This window comes from Nymphaea colorata, chromosome 3, assembly GCF_008831285.2.
Source record: "Nymphaea colorata isolate Beijing-Zhang1983 chromosome 3, ASM883128v2, whole genome shotgun sequence".
Taxonomy (NCBI): Eukaryota; Viridiplantae; Streptophyta; class Magnoliopsida; order Nymphaeales; family Nymphaeaceae; genus Nymphaea; species Nymphaea colorata.
In genome coordinates, this window is record NC_045140.1 from 6,483,134 (window position 1) to 6,501,504 (window position 18,371).

General features: G+C 40.8%; 2 protein-coding genes across 2 annotated transcripts; both read left to right on the forward strand.

The window, feature by feature from the left end:
- Positions 1 to 446: 446 nt before the first annotated feature.
- Positions 447 to 3,693, forward strand: LOC116250900 (adenosylhomocysteinase-like). Its single transcript, XM_031624884.2, has 3 exons — positions 447 to 1,335; positions 2,568 to 3,104; positions 3,226 to 3,693. Exons 1-3 carry the CDS (start codon positions 625 to 627, stop codon positions 3,433 to 3,435), a joined length of 1,458 nt encoding a protein of 485 aa, XP_031480744.1. The 5' UTR covers positions 447 to 624; the 3' UTR covers positions 3,436 to 3,693.
- A 3,586-nt stretch (positions 3,694 to 7,279) lies between these two features.
- LOC116249531 (UV-B-induced protein At3g17800, chloroplastic) lies at positions 7,280 to 11,395 on the forward strand. Its single transcript, XM_031622645.2, has 3 exons — positions 7,280 to 7,482; positions 7,666 to 7,940; positions 10,429 to 11,395. The coding sequence occupies exons 1-3, from the start codon at positions 7,348 to 7,350 to the stop codon at positions 11,249 to 11,251; spliced, it is 1,233 nt and encodes a 410-aa protein (XP_031478505.1). The 5' UTR covers positions 7,280 to 7,347; the 3' UTR covers positions 11,252 to 11,395.
- The last annotated feature ends 6,976 nt before the right edge of the window (positions 11,396 to 18,371 follow it).

An 18,371-nucleotide genomic window follows, 5' to 3' on the forward strand; every position in this document is an offset into this window, starting at 1 on the left:
TTTTATTATTTTCATATTATTTATTTATTTATTTTAAAATGACTTTGATCCATTCACGGGTAGCCGTAGATGAGTCACACCGACGTGCATCCGCTGAAAAAGGGCCGAACATTTGGGTCTTTTGCCTTGACTCAATATGAGATCCAAACCCGAGGGTTTACAAAGTCTATCCGTATTCGATCCATTTCTAAGGGCAGAGACGGAGCCAAGCCAAGTGAAGACGGAAGAGCCGTGAAGCCACCAACCGCCCGGACCCGACTCACTCACTCACCCACCCACCCGCCACCACGTCGCCCTCACCACCACGCGCTTCCCATTCTCTCCCCTCCTCCACCAACTATGCCCTCTCTCCCTTTGTCCTGTTCCGTCATTTCACTTTCGCCCAGAAAGCAAAAGGAAAAGAAATCTCTCCTCCTCTTCTCTGTTGTTTCTATAAAGTCCCACTGCCAGCCTCCTCTCTTCCCCGCCCCTAACCCTAAGAAGTGGGAACCCTCTCAGATCCGAAGCTAGAGGGTCACCTGTTGTTTCCCTTCTTCCTCCCTTGGATCTGAAGGAGTCGAGTGCTCCTTCTTCTTCTACTTAGTTTTTAGTTGTCCTTTGTTTCCCTGCATTTTTCCGAGCGCGATGGCTCTCCTCGTGGAGAAGACTGTCTCCGGCAGGGAGTACAAGGTGAAGGACATGTCTCAGGCGGACTTCGGGCGCCTCGAGATCGACCTCGCGGAGGTCGAGATGCCGGGGCTCATGGCTTGCCGGACCGAGTTCGGCCCCTCGCAGCCGTTCAAGGGCGCGAAGATCACCGGATCCCTGCACATGACCATCCAGACCGCCGTCCTCATTGAGACCTTGACTGCCCTGGGCGCCGAGGTACGCTGGTGCTCCTGCAACATTTTCTCGACGCAGGACCACGCCGCGGCGGCGATCGCCCGCGACAGTGCTGCTGTCTTCGCGTGGAAAGGGGAGACCCTCCAGGAGTACTGGTGGTGCACCGACCGCGCCCTCGACTGGGGCCCCGGCGGCGGTCCCGACCTCATCGTCGACGACGGGGGTGATGCCACGCTCCTCATCCATGAGGGAGTCAAGGCCGAGGAGGAGTACGCCAAGACCGGGACGCTCCCCGACCCCTCGTCCACCACTAACGCCGAGTTCCAGATCGTGCTCGGCCTGATCCGGGACGGGATCAAGGTGGATCCAATGAAGTACCACAAGATGAAGGAGAGACTCGTTGGTGTCTCGGAGGAAACCACAACGGGCGTCAAGAGGCTTTACCAGATGCAGGCCAACGGCACTCTCCTCTTCCCTGCCATCAACGTCAACGATTCTGTGACGAAAAGCAAGGTGAGACTAGTTTTTCTTTCTTCTTCTGTTTATTCGTGTCTTAGATATGGTCCATTCTCGCTACATTCTTTTGGGTTTGCACTTGGATCTACTGAATTTCTCATCAGTATCGAACACGTCTCCAGATTGATAGTTTTGTTGTTACTCACTATGCGATGTTGTATAGATACTCATTTGAAGTACCTTCGCTCTAGAGCATGGTTTGTAGCTACTCCTCGAAGTGTCGCCGGATCTCTAGATGCAGATGCAGTTTTCTGTTACGATTCGTAAGTTAATATTCGATCTGACGTTTCCATGGTGTAGTATCATGAAATTCGACATCAATTTATGACATTTAACCAAAATTTCGTTTCCCAATTTCTGATCCGCAAGAGAGATATAAGAGTCTACGATATAAGGGATATAGAACTAAAGGACAGTGCGGTCGAGAGAGCATTTCTCATAAGAATTTGATGGATTTCACTTTTCCGAATGCTATAAGAAGTTAATCGTTTTTTTCTACTCTCGCACGGTTTGGATCTTCACATTTTTTTTTTACTCTACGTTTTTTGAAGATCTAGTTATAGATCTGTCTTGGCAAGTGCTTAACTGGCCGGATCTGGGTCTAACTGTGCAGATTTTAGACGTCAGGCAATATTTTGGATGGGATCGGATTTTACTTTCGAGATCGGTCTTGTTCTTATTTATTTACAGTTTAAATGAAAGACGATGTTTATATGGGTATCTTGGAATCTCCAACTTTTAGGTTGCTTTGGTTAAATATGGCTATCTGGATCCGCTTTCCATTTAGAAACATAATACGTTTTTTATAATATATACTTTTTAGATCACAAGATTTTGACATTCTTGATGGCTGTTCAATTTTTACAGATGCTATACGATCCTACATATGTGTTCATTTCTGTTCAATGGTTTATTCTTTTACTAAATTACTCTGCACATCTTGAGAAATAAATTTGATGAAAATAACCTGGCATTACGAGATTCTAGGACTGCTTTTGCAGAATGTTATCTTTACTGAAAGCCCAATTAATTGCATAAGTTAAAAGTGTTTGGGATTGAGGAACCTCAATTGTTACATTATTGGGTGGGTAAACGTGATCGGTTAAGCCACCTGCCACCAGGTCTTTCACCTCAGAAGGGGGTTTTTTGTTGTCTGAAAGAAATAAATCTGTCCTGTTTGCTACTGAAAGTGAGGTTTACTAATATGGAATTCTGATTGTTGCTTGCAGTTCGATAATTTGTATGGGTGCAGACACTCACTCCCTGATGGGCTCATGAGGGCTACTGATGTCATGATCGCCGGCAAGGTTGCAGTTGTCTGTGGTTATGGTGATGTCGGCAAGGGTTGCGCTGCTGCCCTCAAACAAGCTGGTGCTCGCGTGATTGTGACAGAGATTGATCCCATCTGTGCTCTCCAGGCTCTCATGGAGGGGCTGCAAGTGCTCACCCTCGAAGATGTCGTTGCTGAAGCAGACATCTTCGTCACCACCACCGGCAACAAGGACATCATCATGGTGAAGCACATGAAGCAGATGAAGAACAACGCCATTGTCTGCAACATTGGCCACTTTGACAATGAAATCGATATGCTCGGACTGGAGACCTACCCAGGCGTCAAGCGCATCACCATCAAGCCCCAGACGGACCGCTGGGTCTTCCCGGAGACTAACAAGGGCATCATCGTCCTCGCTGAGGGTCGTTTAATGAACCTTGGCTGTGCCACTGGACACCCCAGCTTTGTCATGTCCTGTTCCTTCACTAACCAGGTAATGAACCGTTTGAAATTTCAATATCTAGCTAAACTTCACTTGTAACAGGTTCGATTTAGAGGCTGAAGAATGAATTGTTCCGTGCTGATCTGTTGACCATTCCGTGGTTCTTGCGCAGGTGATAGCTCAGCTGGAGTTGTGGAAGGAGAAGAGAACCGGCAAATACGAGAAGAAGGTCTATGTTCTGCCCAAGCACCTCGATGAGAAGGTTGCAGCTCTGCATCTAGGCAAGCTTGGCGCCCACCTAACCAAGCTCACCACCGATCAGGCCGAGTACATCAGTGTGCCTGTGGAAGGTCCATACAAGCCACCACACTACAGGTACTAGACAGCCAAAGGCGTTATGTGCCTCGGAAGAATCCTATGCCATCCAACGGCGACGTTCTTTTTGCTTTCCATTATTTTCCCTTTCAGTCTTTTTGTGGGTTAATTGAGAGGTTCTTCCTGTCTGGTTGGATGGTGTTGGGAGGAGATTCCTCCAATAAGAATGTGGGGAGTGAGGTTTTAGTTTTGTCGCTGTGGAAGTGCAATATCACATGATGTAATAGAAATGCCATTCACTAGTATTCAAGATTAATGTTGGTTATCTGCCCTTGTGCTCTCGAGTTATGTGCTGTAACTCCTGCGAATTTGTCCCAGAACACCGCTGTCTTTGTTACGTTGCGTGGCACGCTGGACCAGAGGTTTGGGCTGTCGAACGATGACGCGAGATACTGGCAAGTGGGCTGCACGCATTGCCTAACCCACGCTTTGCATAAACGCGCAAAGGTGGAACGCGTGGCATCTTGACCTCTATTGAAGTAAATGCATAAAAAGAAGCTTGAAAACCGTGCTTGCATCAGTCTCAATCAGGATTTCCTAGCTTTGGTGGTATATGCAAGTGCAATTCAAATTTAAACCAGTCATAAAAATCGATGCTCAACCGAATTGAGAATCGGCTGTTTCACCGATTCAGCTGAATCTGTAAACCTAAATGGGCTACAAACACTTAAAAAAGCATAGTTACCTGAAGACCTGGTTTTTTAATGAGTTTCTGAGACCTGGTTTACCTGTTTGAACGACAAAGGCAAAAACCAAGCTTTCTTCACTTTCTGAAGCCTGGTTTTATTTGGATGACAAAAGAGTTTTTCAGGGTGCCTGTAAAAAATAAGTTCAGGTGAATAATGAATAGCAGGTATGTTAGTCATATTGACAAGAAAAAGATGAAGGCAACATCAAAAGACTCTCATATTGCAGAAGGTTTTACATTACCAATGGTCATAATAAGAACTTGTATTATAACAGCCAAATGTACCTATCTAGCATATTGCAGAAGAACATGTGTAATAATGACCATATCTTTGGTAGAATCCTGTTCTGAATAGTAACTCAACATGCCAAAGCTTGAGAGCAATCTTGTCGCCGACGCTCAGAGCCCTTTACTTCCGTTGTCAATGTACCGAGTCAGTTTGCCGTCGGCCTGCTTCAGAATGCTTAAATTCACCAACGCATCTTCTCCGAATAACTATCCTCAGCCAAATGCACCCAGTGCTTAATATACCCAGTCAGTTTTTGTAAAAAGATCAGCAGCCTACAGCCGGCAATTACAAATAGCCTCAGCCTTGCGGTAAATGATGAACAAATCAAAAATAGTGAAACAACAAAATCAGAGCAAGAGCAAAAACATGAGCAGCTATTTTCTTCATTACAAATCACATGATTACAATACATCTTGGCTTGAGCAGCTTCTTGGAGATTCCTCACAGCAGTACAATTCAATCTAGACTAACATTAAATTAACCAATTGCTATTAATCTTTGCCTTCCCCTCCGTCCCATCCATACCAAGGAACAAGTTCGTCCACACCATGGTCATGATGCAACAAGCCACTGGACCTGGAAAATGGCCAGCCAAAGCTCATGTCTGCTCAAATGATGCTTGTACCTACCAATTAGTGTAAATCAGTAAGCAGATGTATCTGTAAGTAATGTAACAACTTAACTGCTCATCTATTTTCTAGCTTCTGTTAGCAGACCAACAATCAATCCTTGATCAACAATTTTTTTCTGTCGTGGAGCTGTTGACATGAAATTTTCATGGTGAAGTGCCATGGAATTAAATGTTAGCATATCATTTCAGATTGAGGACCCATGCATAGAGGAACCTTATATCACTACGACTAACAAGTGATCAACACAAAATCGTCATAAAATTAAGTATTTTCTATGAGGGTCGCACACAGTAGTTGACTGATGTTCAAGTCTTAGAATCCTTCTGGCGCAATTATGGTTGCATTGCAGTTTGCCTCACCATTATTTATGAAGCTAACTTCCTAGTCAAAAGATTATTAGAACACTAGGGTTGTTGCATGGAAGATGCCACAGTGAGGTAGTTTATCTTTCTTAATGCAGAGCAGTCGTTGGGGAACTGCTTCCACAGTTAGTTCCACAGTTAGACAATTCTGACATAGCAATTATTGAAAAAATAGTACAAACAGTAAAGTTTAGGTGCGGAATTCAAGCTCAACGGAGTTAAATGCCCTGAAGAGTGAAGACAATCAACTATTGACACAAAATCCGTACCAACATCAATTATAAGACAATCTGAGACACACTATGAAACAAATTTCTTTACAAAGTGATGCATGTCAACCAGAAAGAGATCAAATTCTCGTAAGATCACTCAACCACTTACAAATGAATCTCAAAATTTATAGCCACTAATCTTCATGAATCATAATGCCATCTTAGGATAAGTAACATTCCCAAGCACATTAAATTTAGGCACCGTCCTATCTGCGCCATGGTCAGTAGAAGCTTCAGCAGATCAAGGGGAAGAACCGTGATCCTCGCTGTGCTTCAGTAGGGCAAAAGTAGACGAGATCCTCCATGACCCATAGACGCTTTCAAGTTTCAAATCAGGCATCTATCTGCTCCCTTACGACTGCGCTTGCAGTTCTTCCCACCGATTGAAAGGGCAACTCCGGTGATTCGGAGCAAAGTGCTCTCAAGCGTTGCAGAGGGCATCATGAAAACCTGCCATGGACGGGTTCCAAGGCACCGGTGGGCATGCGAGGCCCACCCACCGGCCGGCCAGTTGGGGCCATGCTCGTAGCGATCGATGTTTTACTCAAGCTCTACAGACTACACCGAGGCACCTTCTTCGCTTGGCATGAAAAAGGAAAAACGACGTTTACTTAGAAGACTCGATTTCAGAATCATCCAAACATGCGGCAACCTCCAGAACATAATTTTGAGGATTTCATCCAAACACGGTCGGCTTTGGTTGGGGACTTTCGGAAAGCCGGAGCTGTCTCCAGCTGAAGGCCGAAGTCGCCCATTTTTCCGATGACTCGAAGTGCTGCCTTTCCCTTGCTTCAATTTGTGAGTAGGTAGCTTTCCGTTTGTAGCACATTTCTAGTTCCTACGCAAACAAATATGAACTACGGCTAACTTGAAATTCTGTGCCATATCTGAAATTCTAAGCAAAAAACAAACAGAAATAAGCATATGATGTACAAATTCACATAGGAATAGAAAAATTAAAGAAATAAAACGGGAGAGTTAGAGGAACAAAACATGCTCATTTTATGAAAAAAAAAAATTACTTTGCTGAGAAAAAGAGAAAAGTAAATACAATTTAAGAACCAAGCCAATAAGAATGTAATACAAGAAAGCATATTTGTGAAGTCGTAACTGAACCGGTGTGAAATAAAACTGCTAGTGACTTGGGTAGCGAGAGACAGAGAAAATCGGAGCAAGTTTCTGGTAAGTTGGTATGGATACTGACCCAATTTGAGACCCATAAATATGAGGTTTTCAAGCTGACGCTTGTAAATCGGATCTTCGCTACTTTAAACCCAATTTTAGGAATGTTCGATACTTCGCTGGACCAGAATCTGTTTAATCGGAGCTGTCATAAAAACTATGATCCGACCCGTTTAGATCCAGTCGACCATCGTAAATGGAAGATCTTAATCTATTCCCCAAGTCCAACCAGAGTTTGATTCGAGACTGTCAGCTTTGGGTCCGGATCTGAGCGCGATGCGAACCCGACTCGTTCGTCTGAAGGAGCTGGCGTCCTTACTGAGCCATAAGTGAAATTTATCCAAAACGTGGGCCCCGCCGTTTTGGCATCTCCCGAGTCCCAACATCCAAACGCGTTCTATGAAACCCATTCTCTCCATTTCCTCTCTCTCTCTCTCTCTCTCTCTCTCTCTCTCTCTCTCTCTCTCTCTGTTCGTGTTCCGTCTCGGCGATCGATGGACCATTGCTATCGACGTATAGGCGTAAAGAACTTGCCGAGCTTCACTTTCCATCGATCGGCGGTCAGCCTCCTCGAGCGCAGATCGTTTCATCGTCTGGTTGCCGGATTTCGACCGCCGAGGCGCTCTCCGGTTGGTTCTGTTATCTCCTGACGAGTTTATTCGAAGATGGTCTAACAGAAAATTAATGCCGCGAATTGAGGCTTGACACGTTGTCTCGGCTACTGGGCATCGAGTTCAGAAAATGTTGGCTGATAAATATAGGTTTTCTTCTGAAATGACAAATCTGAATTTGGGTTTTGTTTCGATTTGTAGAGTTTGGCTTTGCGGGGTCGGAATGCGAGATATGCTAGTGGAGCGCGGGCTCCGGTAGCGAGCGCCAGAGGAAGCGAGCGGGAAGCCGGCGGTGTGGCTGCTCCCTTGGAGATGCGGTCACCGGCGGGGATGTTCTTGAGTGGTGTCCTGAGAAACCAGCCTCACATTTTTGGCGCAGTTGCTGCTGAGCAGCTCCAACAGTTGTCGGAAGATAGAGATGGAGCTCTCGCTCGCAAGATGAATAATGTGGGCACGGATGAATGGTGCCTTCACAGGTAGGGGTTTCTGATTCTACTCCTTTACTTTTGCTTGGTAATTTCTTTATTCACCTTAGGTTATTCAGTTTCGTGTGGTTCCTAAGGAATGTCACGATGAAGGCTAGTTCTGATGGTGGAATTTGATTTTATTTAACTTTCTAGTTTTTGGACTCCGAATTTGGTGCATATGATCAGCATTATGCATGTCTTCTTTCTACCATCAACTAGTGGAAAATAAGGAGGGCTTGGTATAAGATACTTTTGCATCATCGATGATGAATAGGACGAACATGTGTAGCACCGGTATTGGTGAATCCCACATTTCCTTCCTTGGATTCATTTTCCTCTTTGAAGGGGTTTGAAGTTAGTATTGGTGAACAGCAGGTTGCTTGTCTGCTTTTAGTACCATTAACTGGAGCATTGTGGGGTGGGCTAGTAAGAGATAGTTAAGCATGATTAGTTGTGAATGAGACGGGCCTAAGGAGGACTAGTTCCCTCCTTTCTTCAAGACCAGCAGTGTGTCTATCTTCTAACTTCATGTACCAGAGAATTCTGGCGACCTAGTTAAAACATCCTTCTCTAACCTAATATTGGGAGAAGCAGCAGAGACAGGGCAATGTTGGACTGACCTGACAGTAATAGCGCTAAATTGGTACGCTTGATCTGCTTCCAGCTTTGGATTGCTTGACAAAGCAGTGCAGTCATGAATTGGTGTCCTCTATTCGTTAGTTTCTAGTCCAGCTTGTGAAATGGATACTTTCAACGCTAATCTGGGTCAGGTTGGCATCTACCTGAATGAAGACCATATCTGGGTCACTCATGTAATTGGGTTGTGTGTGGTCTGACCTGATTTTCTGTAGATCACAGCAATGTGGTTCCAACTTGAGAGATTGCAGAAAAGGTACCTAGGTGATTGAATTAGGAAACATATTTTTGAACTTCAATGCACAGTTTAAAAAATATGGTATTTGGGTCTTATACTAGTTAAAAGTGTGAAGCATAATAAAAACGACATGAGTGAAATTTGCCTGGAGCTGGTGAGGCTGGATTCACATTGTCCTCTTCCATTTTTATTTCAATGTATTGACAGCTCCAGAGTGGGTATTGCAGTCTAGCTTGCCTAAGAACCCTAATGATAGTTGAATAATGCGAAGGGTGATCAGTTGCATACTGCATTCTTTTATCTTGGAGCAAGGTATGATAACAAAGGTGGTAAACATACTATGGGATCCTTTGGGATAGTTCAATAGGCGAAAAATCATTTATAGAGGGTAATGCAATCTAGCTTGCATAAGAACTCTATTGACAGTTGAGCAATGCAAAGGTGATCAGTTTCATACTGCATTTTATTAATTTTTAGAGAAAGGTACGACAATAAAGGAGGTAAAACATATTATGGACCCCTTTGAATAATTCAATGGGCTAAAATCATTTGGAGAGCTGGCCCTACCTTACAAGCTTGGTCAAACAACCCTTGTGAAGTAGGATCATTCGTATGGTTCTTAACCTAGCTGCAGACCACATTTTATTGCTTTGGAGAAAGACCTGATAGTAAAGAAGGTAATATATGTTACATAATCCTTTGGGATAGTCCGATAGACAAACAATCATTTGTAAAGCGCTTGGCTCTACTTTACAAGTTTGGTTACATGGCTCTTGTGAAGTAGCAGCATGCCTGTGGATCTTAACCTGGTATGCTTATAATCTATTGCTCATCTTATAGTAAATGTATCTGACTTGCACGACACTTTATACATGTGATATCGAGTCATACTATCTGCTCAGATTTGTTGTCTAAAGGAGTAGGGGAAAGGCATATTCGTTTGGAAACAATATTTTTTGGTTTTGAATGTACTGAGTGCAGACAATTTCTTTACATATGTGATACTGACTCAGGTCACATGCTCAGATCTGTTGTCTGAAGCAGTAAAGGGAATGACATAGTTTGGACGCAACATTTTCAGTTTTGAATATACATTAATTGGATCCATCTTAAAAAGGATTAGAAGAAGGGGTGCTACTTATAAATCAAGGGCCAGATATTAGGTCACTTTGATGTACGTTTGAGCATTTTTTTGTTAAATAAGTTTGGTAGGCCTAATAGCTATATCTAATAAAACATGTAATCTGAAAACTTATGTCATATTGTATTGTCGCTGCCCATTATCTATCACTTTAGAATTCTCTTTTGCTTCCTGATGACTGACCCATTCGCATGTCATGAGTGCCTTCTGTGGAGGTTTTATGATTGTCTCGTCCATCCATTTTTTCTTGAGGTGCAATATTATTTTTTCTGAATTGTTATTGTGTCTGGCTATTGAATATTGTGGTGCATAAATTTGTCTAGCTGTCGAAGTTAATACACCTCAGGTTTTTGAATAGGGAGCTAATGCTTATACCTTTCCTCATTTGGGATGATGGTGTACTGACTGGCTGATTTAGAGATACTACAAAAATTTAAAATTTTCTTCTTGTTGATTACTAATTCTGCGTAACCACTCTGCAGTAGAATAGCTGAACTCAGAGAAAAAGAATGCAAAACGGCCGTGGAGGAGGTCATGTACATGTTAGTTGTCCACAAATTTATGGAGATCAATGTTCCATTGGTTCCAAAGCTGATTAGATGCATCAGAAACGGAAAACTCTGTACATGGCCATCAAAGGATAGAGAGCTGGAGTCAGTTCATGGATGTGAGATTCTGGAAATGATTGAAGAACACTTCTGTAGGGTCCTTGGCCAGAGAGGTAAATCTACTGTCACTGATAACTGGACTGCAGCTCGGGTTTGCAGACTTCACCTTGGACGAGTCTATGCTGCATCAGTTCTGTATGGATATTTTCTCAAGTCTGCCAGCCAAAGGCATTGCCTTGAACTTAATCTGATCCATTTGGACGTCGGACTTCCAGTCACTTGTTCTGTCCGGCTGCCATCTCCTGGTTCTTGGTCTGAAACACTAGACGATGTCAGTTTAGCCACTTCTGTGTCTGAAAGGCTTGGGAGTCACTGCACATGTGCTTCTCCTCAATATCAGTACACAGGGAGCGTTTACAGAGACACTCTTAAAAAGTATATTATGTCATTTGATATAGAATCGTTTCAGAGATGTGCAAGCCTTAGGTCCAAAGAAGCAGTAAACCTTGTGGAGAAACATTGCTGGGCACTCTTTGGGAGATCTGATGAGAATGGTGCTAATGTACTGGAGGATGAGAGACTCACGGTGACATTTTCTAGTTTGAAGAGGTTACTGCTGGAGGCTATTGCTATTGGCTCTTTTCTGTGGGACATAGAAAACTATGTCGGTACTGTTTATAGATTAGGGGAGAACTGAGAATCATCTCTCTCTCTCTCTCTCTCGATAGATGGGATCAATACAGATTTCATGCAGTTCTTGGCTGAGAACTCTTGGATGAATTTCGTGTACCAAAATGTACAGTGTATATTATTAGATGTGAATAGCAATTTCTGTTAGCTACTGGCCTGCCTTGTTTAAACGTGTGCTGTACATACTAGAAACAGCTAATTGTCTGTCTCAACTTGTGACTGATATTGCTTTATATGGTAGATTTTGAAGACTATCCAACTGGATTCAACACTGTCTTGTTGCACGTCTTGAGTGAAATTTCTTGCGGAGGCGCTTCTCCAATGTGTTTGATTAAAAGCAGGATTTATCCATGTAATTTTAATAAAATCACCGTCGCTTAGACAACTTGGAACCTACGTTTCTCTCATTATTTCTAAATGACCTTATATGTATGATTCTTGATGGCTGGAAACCTAGAAATCAACAGAAGGACTATGTTTGTAACGATTCAAAACTTAGCGATATAAATCAACCTAACAAAAACTAAACCATACACCCAGAAAACATGACTCGAATTGTTGCGATCACATCTACATTGCTACTACTTGGTGTAAGCTTTCATTTCACTTCGTCCAACAAAACATGAGACCAAACCAGATCACCATTAACCACTCATAGTGTATGCTAGTTGCTCAAATTGAAAGTTCTCAGCAAGGCTAATCAATTCCTTCACAGATTTGTAGAGATACATGCACACACATACACGTGGACACATAAATAACTGCCACTATGAGAAATTAAGAATGCCTAGCCCTCAATTTTGCAAAGCAGGTTATATGATGGGGGCCCCAACACTAGAGTGGCTGTCCAAAGCTTGAAAGGATGAAAATGATCTTTTATGAAAAATAGAAAAACTGCTTGTAGGAGCTGTTCAGGAATGAAAACAATTTGTTACTATTGCATGAATCTGTTCTAAAATTGGGACCAATTCATGAAATAATAACAAACTGTTACTGTTGCCAAACCTCCCATAATAACAAAAATAAAAGTGAAAACATTTTCTTTTTTGAAGGAAGACGAACATATCTCGGTGTTGAACCTGGGTGTTTGAGCCAATACACTCATAGCGCCCTGCTAGCCTTGTTGTAGCATTGGCTGGCCTTGTGGCTGCTACCTAAAAGCGACAATCCCTGCCCAAAGCCAATGTAGAGGAGTCACTTGGTTTCAACACTACTTGAGCAAGCATTGTCTCCGGACTCATGGTTTTGGGTTGTCAAAAAGGGGGGGGGAGAGAGAGAGAGAGAGAGAGAGAGAGATAATCTAACATATAATAACAACTGCACGAGCAGGCCAAACTGAAGACCTTGAATCTATGTCACATGGACTCTTGAAAAAGGATGCAGCACCCCCATTGATGTGACAGGGGCCTGCACCCCCACCAGAACCCCTCATCCATGTGACGTAGCCCTTAATGAAGTCTAAAATCTATCACACTGTTCCTTTAGTTCTCTCTTGATCTTCATCTTTCGAATCATGAACGACACTCGGACCTGAGTCCCCCACCTTAAACTTATGGTTCTAACAGACTACAATTTTCTAACAGACTACAATTTCCGAGCTATAAATTTAGGATCCTCAGTATGCCCCAAGTCCATGAATTTCAAAGGAGAGGCTTGAGATCCACGGCTTTTAAGAGTTGTGTTTAGTTGTTTCCATAAAAATATATATATTTCAAATCCCTGTCAGAAATCAAGGGTTTGAAACTTTAAGAACTAAGATCTTGTATCATCTTTGGACACTTAGATGCAAAGTAATCAAACAAAACTTGAACTGTCAAAGAAAGAGCCGTAGCAGGTTGCTAACTATATAGTCTAAATATATATACATTCAAACTTGACTTAACAAAAAAAAGGTTAAGGGAAAAAGGGGAAACACATGCAAGACATCCAATAATTTTCAAAATATATTTCCAATTTTCCTTTTGTCATTGCATAGTACTGTTAATAATAGTTCTCTAGAACTATTGAGGCCGACTTCTCACCTACCCAAGGTTCTAAGAGACAGCTTATAAGTGCTTAGTTAATGAGCAGTCCCAGTCACCAACTTCATAAAAAATGGTTTTTTTATTTTTCTCTTGTTTTCCTGTCTGAAAGTTCTTTGACAGATGAACTTACATTCTAATCAAGTTCCTGCCATCGTCATTCTGCACCCCGAGGTGCTTTCTGGTATTATCTTAATAAGACAATGGCATGCTGGTCAAGCGGTCCGTAGACCTTCCAAGGTTAATTAAAAAATTATCAAGAAGATGGGATGATTTAACCATCTGCATATAAAAAATATAAACGCATAAGCAGTTGTTTATTATTATTGTTGTTATTAATTTTGTTGCTATTATCCTTCCGATGGAAATCAACTTTTATTTAGTAAGTGGGTCCAATTCACATTAATGCAAATCATTTAGAAAACTTTGCAAAACTTAAGCATTTTTATTACTTTGAACAAGATCCACTTCACAAAAAATGAATGTCTTTTTTCCGTGTGAGTAGGAAAAGGATTTCATCCTATGGCCTGGTTGAGAGTCGAACTCCATCCCTTCCTCTCCTCTCCCCAAGAAATTGCTTTTGATGCTTAGGGGTGATGTTTTACGTTACACTTTAACTTTATATTGTTGCTCTTTTTTTTACAGTACCCGGTGTTGATGCCATGAGAGATTGAAACATATGCTGACCACTTACCAAGCCCTGCCTTGTTCATGATGCCAACTAATGATACTTAAAAAGAAAAAAAGAAAAAAAAAAGGCAACATCACCGGGTGATCTTTTTCAAGAAGCATAATATAGCTGGTTGAGTTAAGGGACTGTAAAAAGGCAAGTGCACAATTCAATTCTCTGCACTATGCCTCTACGTCTTAAGTAGTGAAGCATGGTACATAAATTGAATGATGCACCACTGCCATTATTGATGTTGAAGCAGCAGAGAACCTTAGATGTAATAGACATGGATGACCTTCACGCCTCTTTTCTCTTATTCCAAATATGAAAATGTCAGTGAATCTTTTTTTTTTTTCTACTGAGGTTAGTTCCATCTGCGTTACAAATAGTTTAAACAATATTTGCACTTCATTGACGCAGATTATACTGAAATAATTTGAGCACACCGATCATGACAACTAATATATAGTTAAATCAAGCGTAACATTTAATTTACTCGCTGTGTAAAGTATGATCAGGATATCAAATTGTCATCCATATTCAGATAAAAAAAAGCATGATGATAATATCACAACATCAAAAGTACAAAAGAATTAAGATGCATCGAGATAACTAGTTCAAAAACTTTATATATTATTTTTCATGGGTCTTTTTCATATGCTTACTCAGTAAGCGATTAGCCGCACATAAATTACAATCAACGCACCAACAGGAAAAAAATATTAAAAAAGAATTGCAGAAAAAGATATTTCTTTTGAATAAAATAAAAAATAATGAAACAAATAAAAGCTTCCATATATAGGAGACGCTTTGACTGGGTCTACTGGCCCCTTTGAAAGCTTGAATGCAACCATTGATGAGTTTGTCCCTTCATTGATTATCACATTTATCATTATCATTGACGAGATTCACTTTTCCATTTGACTCAACCAATCTAACTAGGGAGACGGTAAGAAGAAAATTATGAAGGGAGTTGTGGTGAAAACTATACATCAGAGCTCAATTAAAGCTTTTGGTCCTTGTAAGAATATTCCGCGTTACCAAAAAGAAAAAATCTAATCAAAATTCAAATGAACCAGTAGCTAGCTTTCATAAGCAATTTTTCAAAAAACCCGAGAAGCATGGTTAGTTAAGAGACACTAATAATAAATTTTAAACTTTTTAAGAAGCATCAACATGTAAATGAAAAAAACTTGCCTCAATATCTTAATATAAAAATGAGTATTTTTTGTGGTTGTGTATGGGCAATTGCCCACACTTGCCTACACCTACCTTTGCTCCAGATAAGGCATGAAAAGCCAATAAAAGGAGCTTAATTAACTGTTGAAGAAATGCCTACTACAAGCCAAAACAAGTCCACATCCCAATGGATATCCTTCTCACATTTAGTTTGAGTTAGGATTCTTTGCAGGCAGTAGTGGAACTACTTGTGTGCTGGTGTGGGCTACTGCCTTCACCAGCCCACAAAAACTTACAGTATCACGGCCCCCTGCACATGGGTGCAACCACATGTAATGTCGACACCAAACCTGAGTGGGATACCACTGTCAGCTCAACTAAAAAATTCTAGCTCCACCACTAGTTCCAGTGCATGAATCCGCATATAATTAAGGAGTATTAAGGACCTTGCCATTGCTCTCATTGCTTGATCAGCTTGCAGCAATCTTCACGACTGACTGCGCCGAGAGCCCGATGGCTTCCTTTCCCTATCACCAAAATTCTCGTCCAGTTTATCGGATGGGTGGGAGAATTAATAACGAGAGCTAAAGCCTTATCATTCTCTCATGATCGACACCAGGTGGCAATATATTCAGGTGATTCAGTACCAAGTGGCAAGATATTAAGGGCCTCTTTCTTGTGGCCACATGGTTACGTTTACTCGGGTTCATATAACCAGTTTTGTTATGATACAAGAACACAACCCTCCATGTCTCGAACCAGAGACACATCGCTTGAACATGCCCCAAAGTCACCCCATTTGGGCTGTGCCCCTTCGGCCCAATACATCATTGTTTCACAAATCTGATTTCCTGTTTTTATCTTCTTTGGATACCTGACAGTCTGAATCACGCAAGAGTTCAGATTTTCAGAGTCTGAAGATCTCGAGTGAAGACTAACGCAAACTATTCAACATGTTTACAATATCGCTGATCATTGTATCATGCACATATTCTAATTTTTTTTCAGAGTTAATGGAAAACATACTTCTTTAAGTTTCACCAAGGTTATAATTATGTTAAATTTAAACCAAGTTTACTAGCAAGAATGACTAAAATACCTTCAAATTAAGTAAGTAGCATTCATTAATTCACTGTGATTAATACTGGCTTCTTATGTTTCTAATTATTTTTCAATCATTTCCTGTTTTTTTCAAGTTGAGCGTACTACACCCAAGAAAAACCTCGCCATTTAAAACTCTGTGATTATGGTTCTAACAGACAACAAATTTCCGAGCTATAAATTTAGGATCCTCAGTATGCCTCAAGTCCATGAATACCAAGGGAAAGACTTGAGATCGATGGCTTTTAAGAGTTATGCTTAGTTATTTCTATAAAAATATGCATATTTCAAATCCCTGTTAGAAATCAAGGGTTTGAAACTTTAAGATCTAAGATCTTGTATCACCTTGGACACTTAGATGCAAAGTAATCAAACAAAACTTAACTGTTAAAGAAAGAGCCGTCGCGGGTTGCTAACTATATAGTCCAAATATATATACATTCAAACTTGACTTGAAAAAAAAAAAAAAAGATTTAAGGGGAAACACATGCAAGACATCAAATAATTTTTAAAATATATTTCCAATTTTGCTTTTGCCATTGCATAGTACCGTTATATAGTTCTCTTGAACTTTTGAGGCCGACTTCTCACCTACCCAAGGTTCTAAGAGAGTTTACAAGTGCTTAATTAATGACCAATCGCAGTCACCAACTTCATAAAAAATGTTACTTTTATTTTTCTCTTGTTTTCCTGTCTGAAAGTTCTTTGACACATGAACTTACATTCTAATCAAGTTCCTAACATCGTTATTCTGCACCCTGAGGTGCTTTCTGGCATTATCTTAATATGACAGTGGCATGCTGGTCAAGCGGTCCGTAGACCTTCCAAGGTTAATTAAAAAATTATCAAGAAGATGGGATGATTTAACCATCTGCATATAAAAAATATAAGCGCATAAGCAGTTGTTTATTATTATTGTTGTTATTAATTTTGTTACTATTATCCTTCCGATGGAAATCAACTTTTATTTAGTAAGTGGGCCGAATTCACATTAATGCAAATCTTTTAGAAAACTTTGCAAAACTTGAGCATTTCTATTATTTTGAACAAGATCCATTTTACAAAAAAAGAATGTCTCTTTCCGTGCTAGTAGGAAGAGGATTTCCACCTGGTTGAGAGTCTAACCCCATCCCTTCCTCTCGTCTCCCTAATAAATTGCTTTCGATGCTTAGGGTGATGTTCTAGGTTACACCTTAACTTGTATATTCTTTCTCCCTTTTTAAAGTATTGGGAGTTGACACCACGAGAGATTGATCACTTACCAAACCCTGTCTCGTCCATTATGTGAAATAATGACACTTAAAAAAAAATGCCAGTGATCTTCTAAGCATAATATAGCTGGTCGAGCTAAGAAGCTGTAAAAACACAAATGCATAATTCAATTCTCATTGACATTATGCCTCTATGTCTTAGGTGCTGAAGCATGGTACATAAATTGAATGTTGCACCGCTGCCATGACTGAAATCGAAGAAGCAGAGAGCCCTCAAGGTAATAGAAATGGAGGACCTTATGGCCTCTTTTATGGGTGACGGACTTTATCTCAGAATTTTTCTCTGATTCCAAATATGAAAATGTCAGTGAATCTTTTTTTTTTTCTCCCTACTGAGGCTAGTTCCATCTGCGTTATGAATAGTTTAAACAATATTTTTCCTTCATTGACGCAGATTATACTGAAATAATTTGAGCACACCTATCATGATAATTAATATATAGTTAAATCAAGCGTGAGATTTAATTTACTCGCTGTGTAAGGTACGATCAGGATATCAAATTGTCATCCATATTCAGATAAAAAAATGCATGATGATAATATGCCAACATCAAAAGTACAAAAAAATTAAGATGCACCAAAATAACTAATCCAAAAAACTTGATACATATTTTTCATGGGTCTTCTTCACGTGCTTACTCAGTAAACGATTAGCCGCACATAAATTACAATCAACGCACCAACAGGAAAAAATATTAAAAAAGAATTGCAGAAAAAGGTATTTCTTTTGAATAAAATAAAAAATGATGAAATAAATAAAAGCTTCCATATATAGGAGACGCTTTGACTGGGTCTACCGGCCTCCTTTGAAAGCTTGAATGCAACCATTGATCAGTGTGTTCCTTCATTGATTATCACATTTATCATTATCATTGACGAGATTTA

Excerpts from the sequence above, each read along its gene's own strand:
- LOC116250900 (XM_031624884.2), top strand. The coding sequence starts at position 625 with ATGGCTCTCCTCGTGGAGAAGACTGTCTCCGGCAGGGAGTACAAGGTG. Across the intron at positions 1,336-2,567 it reads ATTCTGTGACGAAAAGCAAG|TTCGATAATTTGTATGGGTG; the intron begins GTGAGACTAGTT and ends TGTTGCTTGCAG. Across the intron at positions 3,105-3,225 it reads CCTGTTCCTTCACTAACCAG|GTGATAGCTCAGCTGGAGTT; the intron begins GTAATGAACCGT and ends GTTCTTGCGCAG.
- LOC116249531 (XM_031622645.2), top strand. The coding sequence starts at position 7,348 with ATGGACCATTGCTATCGACGTATAGGCGTAAAGAACTTGCCGAGCTTC. Across the intron at positions 7,483-7,665 it reads GACCGCCGAGGCGCTCTCCG|AGTTTGGCTTTGCGGGGTCG; the intron begins GTTGGTTCTGTT and ends TTCGATTTGTAG. Across the intron at positions 7,941-10,428 it reads GATGAATGGTGCCTTCACAG|TAGAATAGCTGAACTCAGAG; the intron begins GTAGGGGTTTCT and ends ACCACTCTGCAG.